The 15781-nt window shown below is 45.1% G+C and overlaps 1 protein-coding gene across 3 annotated transcripts in view; it reads left to right on the top strand.

Annotated features, from left to right (window-relative positions):
• Uxs1 (UDP-glucuronate decarboxylase 1) overlaps window positions 1-15553 on the top strand; it is a 102906-nt gene extending 87353 nt beyond the window's left edge. For all 3 annotated transcript variants that reach the window (XM_008824242.2, XM_008824241.2, XM_029559216.1), the window contains exons 11-15: window positions 4892-4935; window positions 8344-8404; window positions 9720-9777; window positions 11404-11507; window positions 14691-15553. In XM_008824242.2, coding sequence (XP_008822464.1) covers window positions 4892-4935; window positions 8344-8404; window positions 9720-9777; window positions 11404-11507; window positions 14691-14822 — 399 coding nt within the window. In that variant the 3' untranslated portion in view covers window positions 14823-15553. The remainder of the gene's footprint in view (window positions 1-4891; window positions 4936-8343; window positions 8405-9719; window positions 9778-11403; window positions 11508-14690) is intronic.
• Window positions 15554-15781: the final 228 nt, after the last annotated feature.

The raw sequence follows: 15781 nt of genomic DNA, 5'->3' as shown, positions 1-15781 counted from the left end.
ATGGTATCCACTAGCATATCCTGATGGCCTGGCTCCCCATCTACCTATAGTGTCCTGATCACTGCAGCAGGACCACCCTTGTTCTCCCTGTTCACTTTCTCTCAGCCTGGCCTGGAGCCAGCCTTGTGAAGAGTATGGAAACCCAAAGAACTTTCATTTTAGGGAGAATATAAGCCACAAACCTATCCCAGCACTCCCACCCTCCCTGCTCTCTACTCCAGGCTGACCCACTCAGCTCCTCTCCTAGTGTTGCCCTGGGCATTCCCTCCAGTCACTCTTTAAGGATGCCTTCTGGAACCCTTTCAGAAGACAACACCTGGCTTTCAGTAACCACGCTTTTACTTTCATTGCATTTGCCACCAACTGAAATACTAAGTTTCCAGCCCTACCCCTGCTAGTATCACATTAACTCTTGAAACCAGGACCTTTGTTCCATTCACAGCTGTGTCCTTGGCCACCCACTGTTTGGTGATGGCTTTCTGTTGTAGTAAGTGACAGCAGCTCTTGGTCTGCCTCAGAAGCATGACCACCAGGTGAACCTGTCTTCCATGTCCCTCTTGCTGTATCATCTGGCCTCTATCCACAGGTTCTCCAGCTCCAGATTCAACCAATTGCAGGTCAAAAGATTGGAAAATGTGATGCACAGACCAAATGTGTACAAACTTTATTTTCCCTTTTCATTCCCTAAGGCAATATTAATCTAGAAATCAAAACACATGAAGGATGTGCATAGTTCCTGTACAAATTCTGCACCATTTCACAGAAGAGGCCTAGCCATTGTGGACTTTGATACCTGTGGAGGATTCAAGAACCAGGCCCCATGGAAACTGAGAGACAACTGTATTTGGGTTCAAATGGGCTTTTCCTGGGATCTCTCCTCTGTCTTTAGGGAAGACATCCCTAATGCCATTTCAGTCACCCTGTTCAGTGACTTCCTCACACCAGGAGATCAAAGCTGCCTTGTTTGTGGAGAAAACCCTTTAGTTCCATGAAACAGCTTCTCAATTTATTATCTCCTTGGCAGCTTCAAGGGCCTCACATAAGGGAGGAGAGCAAGTCCCTTGGCAGCCTCAAAAATGCACAGTTGTTGGCAGAGGTAATAATTCATGCGTTGTCTTCAGGCCCAGCATGCCTCTGTGCCAGAGATGGGAAGGACAAGATCGCTGGTGCCATCCGAGTGCCATTAATCCAGAACCTGCCAGGCTTCCCTCTTTCCTAGATGCCTGGGTGGGAGGCCTGAAGACTGTTTTGTTTCTTTTGTTATACAGAATTCTCTTTCCCATCAAGAACTTCTCATGATTTTCTGTCCAGTCGAGATACCATTTCTTAACCCTTGTCAGATGGTTCATATAAAAGTGGGGGGGGGCAATGTGCCAAAGATCCAGTATAGCTCTGACAAGCGGAGACTCAGTCGAGGAGCAGAGTGGGAATCAGTAGATACAATGGTGAGGAAGCATTGGAGGCAGGGTGTCCTGACTGAACTGACCTAACGGGATTCTTGTTGAAGGACCAGCTTTGGGGAAATGGAGAGGAACGAGACACCTGACTGGATATGAGAGTAGGAATTCTTGCTGGACTGAGTCAGCAGGGTTTTTGAGAAGTACACAACCGGGCCTAGGAGAACTTTTGGAACCTGACTGAAGATTGGTTAGCAGATGGTCACATCTTAAGTATGTGGCACACAGTGGTAGAAGACAGTACCATGCAGTCAACAGAGAGCTCCTTTGGGACTCTGGTGTCCCCCTACTTCCTTCCATCTTAGTGACTCTTAGGTCACCATGCTTCCTGACCCACACACAGCACTTGGTCCACTAAGAGTGACTTTGAGTCTTCAGATCGCCTTGCATCTGTCTCATGTAAGATGAAGCCAGAGGGCCAACGAGGACAGTACAGAGTGTGGGGCTGTGCACGCTCACTGTCAATTCAGACCCTGCAGTGCTCACAGGGGTCTTGCTGAGTACCCGTTCTGTGTCAGCCCTGTGGACAAGGTGTAGCTTCTGACCTGCAGACAAGTGTATCAGGGTGTTATTGAGGCCAGAGAGGTGCCCTCACTGAACCATCGAGGCTTGAGGAGATTGATTCCCAGCACCTATATGGTGGCTAACAACTATCCCTAACTCCAGTTCCAGGGGATCAAACAACCTCTTCAGACCTCCATGGACATTGCATGGCATTGGTGCACTTACATACATACGTACATACAGGCAATACATTCATACACATAAAAAAAATAAATAAAGTATTTTTAAATGTTAAAAAATAAATAAAACAGGCTGTACCAACCATGCTTTTCCTCATCACACACTGCTTCCTTTTTTCCTGCTCACATCTGGTGGAATGAGCTATTGGAAGTAGGACTGGGGGAGGCCATGGGGGTTGGGGCTGTCTTTGTAGCTGGGGTGGGATGTGCGAAGGGGCACTGGATTATTATAATTAGGTTTGGCAGTCATTGTCCAAGCTGCACTCGGTCACCAAAGCAGGCAAGTGAACAGAAACTCCAGTGGCTCATTCTCCCTGTGATTAGAGGTTAGGGAATAAAGAACCTCTGCTTCAGTCTTCATTCTGAGTATTCCCAGTCCTAAGACCCATAACTGAAATGCTCCAAAATCCAAAATTTTCTGAGTGCTGACACGACATTCTGAATGGAAAGTTGTGTGCTTGGTCTTATGTTATCAAAATGCAGACATACTAAAATTATTGCATAAAATTATCTTTGGGCTATGTGTATAGGTATACAGGAAACAAAAATTTCATGTTTGGCTTAGGTCTTAATCTCCAAAGTATCTCATTATGCTTGTGCAAATGTTCCAGAATAGGAGAAAAATATAGAAACAAACAAAAAACCTGGTGCATTTCAGATAAGGAACACTCTACATGTATTAAGACCTAGTTCACTGGGTTATTGTTCAGGAAACATTCATCTTGTGCCCAGTTGTGCTGGGCACTGTGTTAGGCTTCAGTAGTGCACAGAGGGGCCTGTCCCAGGAGCTCACAGATGGAGGAGTTGGCACGTGGAGTGGACAATCAGCATCAGCTTCTCCTAGCAGTGTCATCAGAGCTGGGCCCTAGCAGATGAGTAGCACTCCAACAGGAAGTGGATCCAACCTCAGAAGATTCATAGCCCCAGCAGAGAGAAGAGTGAGCCATGGCAAGGTGGTACGGCACAGCACCTGGACATGCTGTATTTGTGTTGCAGACTCCTCAGTCTGTAAAGTAGGAAAGTAAAGCAACTACTTCATGGGTTGTCATGAGAATGACAGAAAGAATGGCCGTGAAGTCTTACCTCATACCTGTCATAGAGTAAGTGCACAATCTGTTAGCTGTGTGACTGCTTGTGTGTGGAATGGCTGTGGAGTGACGTGGGAAACACTGATAGACTCTAAATTTGGCAAGTGCAGTCACATGTTGAGAACAACCAGCAGTCCCACACCTGCTGTTAAACATGGCAGTCAGGCCATGCCAGCTGACTTTCCCTCCTTACTTTAGGGAAAATCCATACTGATTGCTTTAACTTTTTAATTGAATTTTAAGTAGCATTTCCATTTTTCTAAGGGACTTCTACCCCTCACCTAATCAGAAAAAAGCCCCATGGTTGCTGCAGCCGAGGCAGGGCTAGGAGCTTCCCACACTTGTGCCCCATAGCTACCACCTCACCCTTCAGGACCCCTTGATGGCCCTGTGACACCTGGGACAGTATTTCCTAGTATTCCTTTATTCAGTATATAAAAATCAAGACAAGAATGACCTCCATAACAATGTAGCCACATTCCTGTTGTGTGGAAGTTTTGTAAACATCCAAGTCCTCTGACTCAGTTCTTGGCTTAGAGCAAATGTTCTCAGAGCATGAACCAAGGACCATCAGCATCACCATCAGAGGTTTTAGAAAAATGAATTCTTGGGCTCCAGTTCCATCGTTTTGGATCGGAAGTGAACTGTCTGTGTTTTAGTAAGCCCCGTCGGGGCCAGGGAGGTTCTAGTGTGTGCTAAGTGGTTCTGAGCCTTGCCTATACCCTGGAATCATTCTAGGAGCTTAAAGAATAATGAACCCAGTCCACCCAAACCAACTAAATCTGACTGCAGCTGGTGCTTGGGTGTTGGTACTTTTAGGGCAAAGGAGTGCAGCTGTGCAGCCAAGGCCAAACAACTATGCAGAAAGACCCAGTCATAAAGGAAGGGCCACTACCCTTACAGGCAGTTGTGCCACTAGGCAGGACCATATGGTGGCTATTGCTAACTGATTTTAACAGCTGGATTTTTGTCATGCTTTTTGTAAGCATTCAGGTCTTCTGACTTAGTTCCTGGCTTGGGGGCTTAAAGCCGTTCTAAGCCTGTGCCTCTTGACTCCCATTAGTCTTCTGGAGAATTCTCAGCTTGTTCTTGGTCACATTTTGGAGTCCCCTGGGAGCCAGCTGTATAACTTCAGACAACTCAGCCTCAGCCCCAGAGTCTACTGACCTATGCAGACAGAGTTCTAGCCCTTGTGATGGGCTTCCAGGGTGGAGAGCCCCCATTTAATGTTGCCCATATTACTCCGTGTGTGAGAGAGAGAGGGAGGGGGAGAGGGAAAGAGAGAATGTCTTGATACTCAACTGGACTCTGAGATTACAGTCCTCAGAGCCTCACATAGTTCCTGGCACATCCTAAGACCTGGAGAAAAGCCAGTTCTTTGAACACTGTCTTTTGAGGAAAAATTTCATAGATGTGCACACAATTGTGACTCACATTGTTAATGCAGAAGCACAGCGTTTGAGATGTGGCACAAGATACTTTGAGCCAATGTCACTGACCCTTCAGGGGTCAGTTCTGAAGTCAGACCTACAGAATTCCAAGGAATCACTAATGGTGTCAGGATCACTTTTCTCCAAGGATCTAACTCTTGGTTTCCTTCTAGGTATATGGATCCGGGTCTCAGACAAGGGCATTCCAGTATGTCAGGTAAGACTCTCAGCCTTAACCCTGGTTAGAGTAGGGGAAGGCAGTGACAGTCCATTGTATATTGTATGTGTTAGTTATTTCCACAGCGCAACTAAATTTTACATTAATTTTCATATTATGATGGGGGAACCTCTTGCTTTTCTGTTTAAAAGTTAACATTCATCGCAGCACTTCTGTGACGCCTAGCTGATCCTTTACTGCCACCTGGTGTTGCATAGATAAGTTGCCTAGACCTGAGGGTGACTTGCATAATTAACTCTGAAAGCCAATTAAGAAATGACCTTAGTCACCCACCAAACCTGCAGATTCACAAATCTAATCCATTTAAAGAAAAAAAAAAAAAAAGGATTGCTAGGATGAAGAGAGTTAAGGGTTTGAGATAAAAGACTGTTTTAATGGCAAGCCTTGTGTTGAAACAGAGACAGAAACATGTTCTTTAGACTAGTTTCACTTGATGATTTTTATTGCTGGCTCTGGAATCCTTCTACATGGAATTTTGTTATTCAATGCAGGTGGTAATCATAAGCAGTTACCATATTGAAGTACTCGACACCTTATATGACTGTTTTAAATTCTGTCAAAGTTTCTGGTACCCTCAATCATTGTAAAACTCACTTTCATATTTGATATGATGTATTTTTGCTCTTTGAGACAAATACCCCAGAAAGCCTCTCCATCAAGAAATGCAATCCCAGGTGTCTTAGGGCCATTAAGGGGCACTGTGGGCTGAGGTGGTAGCTGTGGGGTGAAGGTCTGGGCAGCCCTCTGCCCGGCCTCAGCTAGAGGAGCCATGGTGCTTTTGTCTGATTGGGTGAGGGACCTGGATATATAAAATGCTACTTTAAAAAAAAATAAAAACCACCAGTATAGATCTTTCCTGAACGTATATAAATTCTTACATTTGGTCCAGATGAAGCCATGAATCCAGTATTCCACAGTCAGCATTTGTTTTCCCTACCCACCAGCATCTCACCAAACACAGCCAAAAGCCTGATCAGGAGACTTAGCTGGTCATGTGTTACCCAAATATGTTAGCTATTCCAGGAGGCAGTTTCACAGAGGAAAACTGGCTGTCCCTCCTTCAGGACAGTTTCTGTTTCAGAGCATTGAGAGAGCTCAGGCCCACTGTGCTTGAAGGAACTTATTGGAGCACATTTCTGTTGCAGGACTATACCAGCCAGATTTTGCTGTATTGGGAGCCATCTCTTCATAATAATAGTGATTTTCATTCCATCCTCCCTCACCCCAGTCATGTGCTTCAGGGTCTTAATGTCTTCACAGCCTCACCTTGAACTACATAACCAATGGCTCCAGACTCTCCCAGCTCCCATACCATGTGAAGTATCAGGAGAACTGATGCAATCTACCAGTTAGAGGCTTTTCTTCTGACTGGTCACTCTGCCTCCGGCACCCCATATGAAATTCATCCAAGTAACTTCAGATACTTTTGGTGAGGACAGAGAGGGCAAGTGATTAGAATACTTTAAGAATCCAGTGATGCCAGTGCTGTAAACCATCCCAGCTCAGAGCAAAGCCTGCCATGACACCAGCTCCGTGATAGCCACAGCTCACACCTAGTTGCTGTCACCTGCATGGTCAGCAAACCAACTGACAAGGTGGAAAGTGGAGAGGTAGTTTCCAGACTGTTCCCATGTGTGAACCCTTTCAGCAAACCCTCTCTCCGTGGTGTTGCTATATTACCCCATTGAGTGTCTGAGGTGACCAGGCCTCAAGGACTTTGCCACATTGGGGTTCAGTTCCTGATGTATACGTTCCACAATTTAAATCTCAGCTGAGAACTGATCAGATATTTGCTATTTTTTACAAACCATTTTGTTTTTAGAAACTGAAAATCTTTTACTTAAAGGGCAGGGTGTTTGAATCTATAGTCATAGTCTTTATTTAGCTAACTGTTCCCCTGAGCCCCGGTTGCCTCGACAACACTGCAGGAACCCAAGGCCTAGGTGGTCATCTACATTGGCATCTGGCATGACGTGACTGATGTTTTCATGGCTGGGTTATGTCCTCATTCACATAACAAAGGCATGCTGTATAGTTTTTAAAAAGTCACTTTGTCAAAATGACACTGTTAAAGAGCTTGAGGTTAAATGAGCGTGACCAATTTTGACCTTAAAAGTTGCCAACTTACTATATAAAAGGTATGTGACTTTTCCTTTGTCCTCTTCCAAGGAGGATGCTTAAGTATCAGCCATCTTCTTCCAACCATATGTCTCACTCTCAGTTTCAACATTAAGACCCATTGTGGGTGTTCCTGAATGGCAGCTTTTAATGTCTCTTTACAAACACAGATGAATGCCGTAAGAGAATGCATTGCCGATGTAGTGATTTCTGCCATGGTGATGAAGTGACTTTTTGCCAGTTTCTGTTAGAAAAGAAACCACCTAAGGTCAAAAATGATTTGCATTTGCACTTGATCTATGAGAAGAGAATGGTTAGTATGGCTATATAAAACACCCATTTGTTGAAAATGGAAAAGCAGAAATAACCTTACTAAATAGCACACCAAGAAAAAGTTTTCCAATTAAAAATAAAACTATTTTGGGTTTTCTTGTGGAAGTCGATCATGACCTGTAGTGACCTGCTCCTTGCTGGTAATGCTGGAGGGAGAGGTTTCAAAGTGGGCTTCATTAAGAAGTGAGCGCTTGCACTTAGCAGTGAGGTGTCATTTTTACGAAGTAACTTTTTTTTAACAGAGCCACACTTTAAAGCTTCTGAAAATAAGAACCAAACCTTGGTAAGCGGAAATTTGCTTACTTATCTTCACTTTCATGGCTCAGTCGATCACAATCCATCTGAAACATCCAGATGCCCCGGCAGCTTCATAGGACGTTTTTGGGGTGGGCTGATGGTTATGGGGTCGGAGCAGCGTTCTGTTGGTGTCAGTGGTCAGTATTGTTGGCTTTCTCTGTGATTTGCCAGTATGGACTGTACATACTGGAGTCCATTCATTTCCGTGGAGTTTTCATTTTATAAAATAATCATACTTTTGTTCTCGTCAGCTAATGTGGGTTCACATTAAACATTGGATTTCATCAGAAACTCTGCAAATTCCATTTTGGGGGGATACATACCTACCTTAACTTGCTTTTGGTTATTGATTGTTTTTCAGAGATTTTCAGAAAGGCACAGAAAGGGCAGCCTTAAGCCATCACTCTGCTTCCACCCTGTTTCCTGCCCCACCACACTCATGAAAGCAAATCCCAGGCGCCATAGGTGTCATTTCATCCATGGACATGCTGGCATTACATGCATTTTAATTTGCAGGATTTTATTTCAACATTTGTTTCCATTTGGGTTTTTGTTTCGTCCAGGGAGGGCTGGTGCGTGCCCTCAGCACTCAGGAAGCCCTGGCAGGTCATGCCTGACTCAACTCTCCTTCTTTTCCAGTGACCTGGTGAATGGCCTGGTGGTACTCATGAATAGCAATGTCAGCAGCCCTGTCAACCTGGTGAGTGCCACTCTGCCTTCTCCCTCCTGGTGACAGCTATAGCATCTTTTGTGAAAGGTTCCCTTTGCTTGCCCCAGACTTATAAAGGGCATTTGTTAAATACAAGAAAAGAAAGCAAGGTAAGATGCTTGCAAAGTATGGGTGAGCAATGCAGAGAACACTAGACAGACTACCTCTGCCTGAGGGGCCTTGTCTAAGGGTCCTAAGGATCCTCCTCTGTGGCTTCTTGCTCCTCCTTCATCTCTTCCTGCTACAGTGTCAGGTGGGCAAAAGCTCCAAATGAGTAGAAGCTTGTGGTAGAAGGCCCTGCCCCAGGGTTTATGCCACATGTCCTTTTAAAATGACTTCCCTGACCAGCTATACTCTGTCCTGTGGAATACCATGTGCCTTTCCTTTCTTTAGGAAGCCTTTGCACAAGAATATTGAGGTGTTCTCATCAGTTTAGAACCCTATCTTCCCTAAAATCAGAAATGTGTCTGCCACGAGTCCCAGTAAAGGCAGAGTCCCCTCCTCCCAAGTTCCATCTCCCTATTCTGCCAGTCTGGGTTCTTTTGCGTGCCTACAGTTGCACCCAGCACCTTCTCACCACCTTCAGCATCTGAGTTCAGGCTAACCTAGAAAATCGAGAGCAGAGAGAATTAGAATTCATAGTTGCCAGACTTTCCCATGGTCTCCTGTGATTGGGGTGGTGCTTGTAGAAGAAGAGCGATAGGATAGCTCAGTGGTAGAGCACTAGCCTAGCATGGGCAAGGCCCTGGGTTCCATCTCCAGTCCTGCAAGAATGAAGAAGGGAGTAGTTGTCACAGCATGTGATGGAAGGAAAAGACAGGTTTGTTTTTTTTTATTTTTTTTTTTTTGTCACACCAAATAAGCTGGCTTCATAAAGCTTATGGAAGCTGTCCTAGCTTTCTCCGTAAGATCACAAGCTCCACATTGTGGAAGGTATTGGTGCAATGCATTTAGAGGAAATGTGTTGTCTTAGGAGAGCTGGTAATATAAAGCCAAACATGCAAAATGACAACTAAAGTTACAGAAACCTAGTATGTGTGTTTCTACCTTATATGCCCTTGACCTACCCGAAGGCTCTTCTTGGGAACAGACATACTGAGGTCTAAGGTAAGGGTGGTACACCTGGCCAGGTTGAATAACCATCATCCCAGAAGTTCTTTGAGACAGGAAACAGGAGTGAAGTTACTTGGAGGAAGGCCAGTCTGAGGGCTGATGCATGGCCCAAGTCTGATGGTGTGCGTGTGGCCCCAGTGGGGAGCTACTGCTGTGGTCATTACAGTATTATGAGATTCCATTTCTTCTTTAGGGGAACCCAGAGGAACACACTATCCTGGAATTTGCTCAGTTAATTAAAAACCTTGTTGGTAAGTATCTAAACCACTCTGAATGAACTCAACTGTGTTTACCCTGTCTGCTAGTAGCACTTTAACTAAAAAGTAGGTAATTAGCACAGCTGATTAGAGTGGATCACAGCAATGCTTTTCATGAGGAACATGTGTTTTCTAATTTTTTGAGTGGGTCTAGAAAGAGGAGGGATTGGGCTGGGTTTGGCTCCCAGGTCTAATTGCAGGTCTCTGGAGTGGGAGGCAGGGATTGGTTTTGGAGTCTGACACATTTGTTAGGACATCCTGCACAGATGACAATTACTTTCCAAACCCTTCTCCTGTTGAGACCAAATTCCAGGGATCAGGAGAAAGTGATGTTAGCTTATGGTGAACTGGTCTGGCTAGGCTGGCTGCTACTGAAGGCTGTGTGATATTAGTCTTTCCATCAAGGGATATTCCTGGGATCTGGGCCAGCCTTTGGGTTGCAGGTGACAAGGAGGTGAGCCCTTGGCCTCCCTCTCAGGCTGGCTAGAACTCTAAAAACTCTGGTCTAGCATCTTTTTTTCTGAGTTGATCCAAAAATTTGAGTTCAGGTCACTCTAGTCTGTCTTAGTAGCTTGACCAGGATGCCCAATGCTCTGAATGGACCCTCTTGTGTCTCTGGCTGAATGGACTCCTCTGACTTGGCATTCCTGGCTCAGGGCTGTTGTAATTGGCTTTGGATAGCTGGAACGTTGTTCCGTGTGACAATGGGGATGGAAATCTTGCCACATAATCCTAACCCGCAGAGTTGTGTGGCTCTAGCTTCCCCACTCAGACTCACTCCCCTGCTGTGCATTCCCACCCATTAGGCTCCAGTTACCATGTGTCACCAGTCACAATGCCTTTGAAGTCCAGATTGAAGCCATGGGCCAGAAGCATCAGTGTCCTTTGGGCACTTACTGGCACTGGGGACTGGAGCTCTGGTCTCCTGGATCAGAGTTTGTAGCCTGACAAGCTGCTCCAGGGACCCATGTGCACTTTGAATTTGGAAATCCTGACAATAATCTGAGAAGGCTGGAGCCCACCATGTTGCTGTGTGGTTGTATTACAACTTCCCTGGTCTTTTCTTTCCTTTTTACTTTTCTTTTTCTTCTCTTCTGTCATCAAGACCAACTGGGGATTTTTTGCTGCAGGTCCACCTGATGGTCACTGTAGTAGCTTTCTTCTGTTGTCACTAGGACCCAGGCCCTCCTAGGGTGCTAGGCCAGCTAGGCTTTTCTGTCCTCCATATGGTTGTTCCAGCAGCACAGCTGGACATCTTATATGCTGGCAATGGGCCTGCTCTGGCTGGACGTGAGCTCAGTGTTACCCTGCTACACTCTGGTTAAACAAGGTGAAGGCCCCTGATTTGAGGGGAGGGAATTCCTAGAGCCTGGTACCCAAGTATGGCCCGCTGGGAGCATCCACCTTTGAGATGGCTCCATCCCACATTTATGCTTTTTGTATATAAGGGAACTGTACCTGTTGGCCCATCTTCATGTTACCTGGTATGGAGGGTTGGCCTTGACTTGGTCCCTTTTGTTCTTGTGGCCCCATAGATGGGCTTTTCCTCTGTTGTGGATGCTAAACAGCACCCGAGTGGTCTGGAATTCACTCTTTTCTTTCTTTTTTTTTTAAACTCAGGTAGTGGAAGTGAAATTCAGTTTCTCTCTGAAGCCCAGGATGACCCACAGAAAAGAAAACCAGACATCAAAAAAGCAAAGCTGATGTTGGGATGGGAGCCTGTGGTAGGTACAAAGAGTCACTGCCTCCGGAGAAAAGGCCTCCCACCTCCGTGTCCATTCAATATCTCCTACATTGGCCCTTGTTGGGAGGCTTGTGGTGGAGTGAGTAGACTTGGGCATCCATGCAGATGCAGCGTTTTTTAGTAGTATCTCATCCTCTGTTAGAGAAAATGACTTGGGCCTCCTGTGAGCTCTGTTTTCCTGAAATTACACACCTTGTTCTGTTGTTGGGATAAACACTTTAACCAAAAGCAACTTGAGGAGGAAATGTTTTATTTGGCTTACACTTGCAAGTCACAGTCCCTGACTGAGGGGAGCCAGGGCAGGGACCTGGAGCAGAAGCCTTGGGGGAATGCTGAGTGCTGGCTCACTCTCTGGCTCCTTGCTCATACGCTTATCCTTAGCCAGCTTTCTTATATAGCCTGTGACCACCTGCCCAGGGAATGGTACCCCCTGTTGGATCTTCTGCATCTGGTAAGAAAGTAAGGCACTTCCTCACAGACATGTCCACAGACCAATCTGATAAAGACACAGTTACTCAATTGAGACCCTTCCAGGTGATGCTAGACTCTGTCAGTTTGACAGTTAAAACTAAGTCACACTTCCATCCCTAAGGGCACTGTTGAGGAGGGCGTATTAGTTGTTTTTGTCATTACTGTTACAAAATACCTTAGTGAGCAACTTAAAGGGAGGAAAGGTCTTACTTTGGCTCACAGTTTCAAGGGATTTCAGTCCATCACGGCAAGGAGGGCAGACAGCAAGAGCTGCTCAGTCCATGGCAGGAGCTTCTCACATTGAAGGGATAGGAAGCAAAGAATACAGGGCAGGACCAGGGAAGGCAGAACTGTCAAAGGCCTGTGCAGCAACCTGGTTCTGCGAGCCAGCCACTTCCTAAAGGATCTGCAGCCTATTAAATAGCAGCCCAAGCTGACAGCATTTCGCATTCAGACCATCCAGTGGTGACAGCAGCATGTGTCATGGATACCTCCTGGGGACCCTAGTATCCCGGCTGGGTTGGGCTGGGGTTGGTTTCTGTGTGAACAGAGATGAGATGGGGGCTGATTCCTTTTTGCCCCCATGCTGATGGAAGCCTAGCTTGGAAGCATAGAAACCACCTTCCTGGGGCTTCTAGACTGTCAGAACTTTCACATGCCTGCCAGACACTGTGAGGTGCAGCCACCTCCCTTTCCCTCACTTCTAGGCTCTACTTGTGCTATTGGACCCCCAGTCCCAGCCTGCCTTCTCCTCCTGCAGATTGTGGATTGCCCCTCTCTTGTCCCTGAACACCCATATCCAGGACCATGTGTGGCTCCTCGAGCCTCTGTCCTTTCCAGGCCACTCCTTAGAATTGCGCAGGCCTGCCACCTCTTTCCATCCTCTCTGTCTGTCTATTTACTGTTTGCTCAGCCCTGTGTGCCCTTCTGGAGACTGCTTCCCCCAGACAGAGATGTATGCCCTCATACATATCAGCAGTCCCAGCGGCCATCACAGAAACAGATGTGTTGAGTGGAGGGGTAAATACAGGACAGATAGTTCTGCCTCACCATGAGAGCACCCAAGCACCATCCACCAGGAGGCAGAGTCCTACCCAGAGCTCAGCTTACCTTTTGAGGACATATGACTCAATGAAGCTGAGGAGCTAGAGTCCTACAATGTTGGAATCTGAAGGGATCTTAGAATTTTAGTCCAACTCTTGTACTACCTTATGAGATGAGTCTAAGAGATCTGCTAAAGGACAGAAAATTGGTAAATGAAATCAAATTGAATATGCCCAGACTTAAAATCTAGTAATCCCATCTGTACAAAACAAACTGTAAAACAGAGGGCCAGGTCCTATCTTTTAAGAAATTGCCATTGGTCCTTTTGTTAGCAAAGTGTACGTTTTAAACCAAAGATTTTGGGGAGGATACTAAATGCTTATAAACTCTTGCTTTTATACTACATGAGGTATGTGTACAGCAAGAGTGTGTGTTTGTCTGGAATTTTGTTAGCTAGCATTAGGACAGTCATAGAATATGTGATATCTACCATTAGCTTCTCCTTGTGCTAGGAGTTTTAACTGATAAGAAGTATTTGAGAGTCTGATTCAAAGAAACTGAGTCATCCCCAGCTTGTGTGCACACATGACCGTGTGACTATGAACAGCTTCTTGAGGTATAATGTCCACTTGAACTGGGTGGAGAGGTGACTCCTGGTTTTTGTGTACATTCTGATACTTTCTGGTGCTAAGTTTGTCACGTGCCTGTTGACTGTTTCTGTGTCTTTCTTTGAAAAAAATACCTGTTTAGGTCTATTGGTTTTTTCTTCTTTGCATTGAAGTCCTTCCATATTCTTGCATTTGCTCACGGTCATCTACGTATCTGACAGGTGCTTTCTCCATTTGATAGGTTGCCTTTGGATTTTCTTCTTTATTTTGCTGAGCAGAAGCTTTTCAGTTTGATTAGTTTCTCTAATTTTGTGTTTGTTTCTTTTAAGGTCTCATATAAAATACACAGGAAAATGTCCATATTTAATGTATATGTTTTGATATGTTTTGACACCTATGAAACCATCACCACAGTCAAGACAGACAGACACAGGCACGCACCAGCAATTGCACTGCAGTTCTGGTTTTTCCACAGTTTTCTCTTTATCCTTTTAATCAGCAGCTGATTGATTTCCATCTCCTATTTGCTGCAAGGCAGCTCCAATTCACAGTACTTATATGGTGTGTTGTTTTCATGGGCCCCTTCCCAGCCTGCCTAGTCAATGGGAGCACAAGTGGACTGTCTATAGACAGTGCAGAGGGGTCATGGGGGACAACCTGTGGGGCAGGTGCCCACAGCCTCCTCAGAGCATCCTTCCTTCTCTCCTTAGGGGGCTTCTTCTGAAAGAGTGGGCCCACACACTGTTTCAAAAGCATCTTTTAACTGAGGAGGTGTACCTGCAAGAGGGGACAGGGGCTTTGGGGACTTGAGGTCTCTTTTTATGTTAGTCAGCGTCACGTGCTCCATCACACAGTGCATTCTAAAAGCAGTTTTAGAGGACCTCTGGCTTCTTCAAAGTGGCCTTGGCACACTCCTGCCCAGAGTGAAGCTTGGAGTATCCTCAGAGAAGCTCATGTGTCCAGGGCGACCTGCTGTTTGTTTCAAGGAACCCTTTCTATTGCTGTGACCCTGTCTCTCTCTCTCTCACTCTCTCCAACAGGTCCCACTGGAGGAAGGACTGAATAAAGCCATTCACTACTTCCGGAAAGAACTGGAGTACCAGGCTAACAACCAGTACATCCCCAAACCAAAGCCTGCCAGAATAAAGAAGGGCCGGACGCGCCATAACTGAGTGGCTCTTAGGACACGAGACTCCCTGTTTTACACTCGATGAGATGGACTTTTGTGAGATTCTTTTTGTTTTTGTTTATTATTTTTTTAAAGGACTTAAACAGGTGTCATGAAGAACAAACTGGAATTTCATTCTGAAGCTTGCTTTAAAGACGTGGATGTGCCTAAAAGTTCCCTCAAAACCTTAGACTTTGCCTTGCACTTTTTGAATCTTTTTATGTAAAATAGCCTAGATGCATCTCGCTATTTTCAGGTTTTTTATCTTGCTGTTAGAGTGTATGTTGTAACTGTCATTGACAGTTTTATTTACTGGTTTCTTTGTGAAGCTGAAAAGGAACATTAAATGGGATGAAAATGCCAATTTTATTTATAAAAGTAGGTACTTATAAATGAGACGTTATACTATGCATAAGAATAAAAATCTTAGCAGTATTGTCAGGTGGGTGGTGCACCGGCATTTATTTTGGGACAGATGAAAGAATTCTGTTTTAGAGCTTTATGTTTCTTTTTTAATTCAGAATTTTCCCAAGGTCTAGTGTTTAGTTACAAACTTGACTTTGAAATATCTCTGGTTATCTTGATCAAGGATAATTTGAAATCACTACTGTGTTGTGCTGCGTATTCAGGAGGAGGGGTGGGGAACAAAGTTAACATATTCTTGGTTAACCATGATTAAATATGCTATTTTAATAAAATATTGAAAATCCTCAGTCACAGACCTTCAGTTACAAAGCTTGACTTTCTGCTTTGTGTAAGACGTTTGGTTGCTGAAAACAATATGGAGGGTTTGGTTTAAGGAATTTTGAAACCTCCTTGGTTGACACACTACCTAGCTTGATACACAGCTGTTGGAAGCCATGATATGCAACCTGGGCTGAATCTATCTATGCCTGTGATACACATTGTATGTCTCTTATCTGAAATGCTTGATACCAAGTGTTTCACATACCAGAATTTTTT

This window comes from Nannospalax galili, unplaced genomic scaffold (assembly GCF_000622305.1).
Source record: "Nannospalax galili isolate Female #2095 unplaced genomic scaffold, S.galili_v1.0 scaffold1169, whole genome shotgun sequence".
In the NCBI taxonomy this organism is placed as follows: Eukaryota; Metazoa; Chordata; class Mammalia; order Rodentia; family Spalacidae; genus Nannospalax; species Nannospalax galili.
This window is presented reverse-complemented; position numbering and strand designations above follow the sequence as displayed.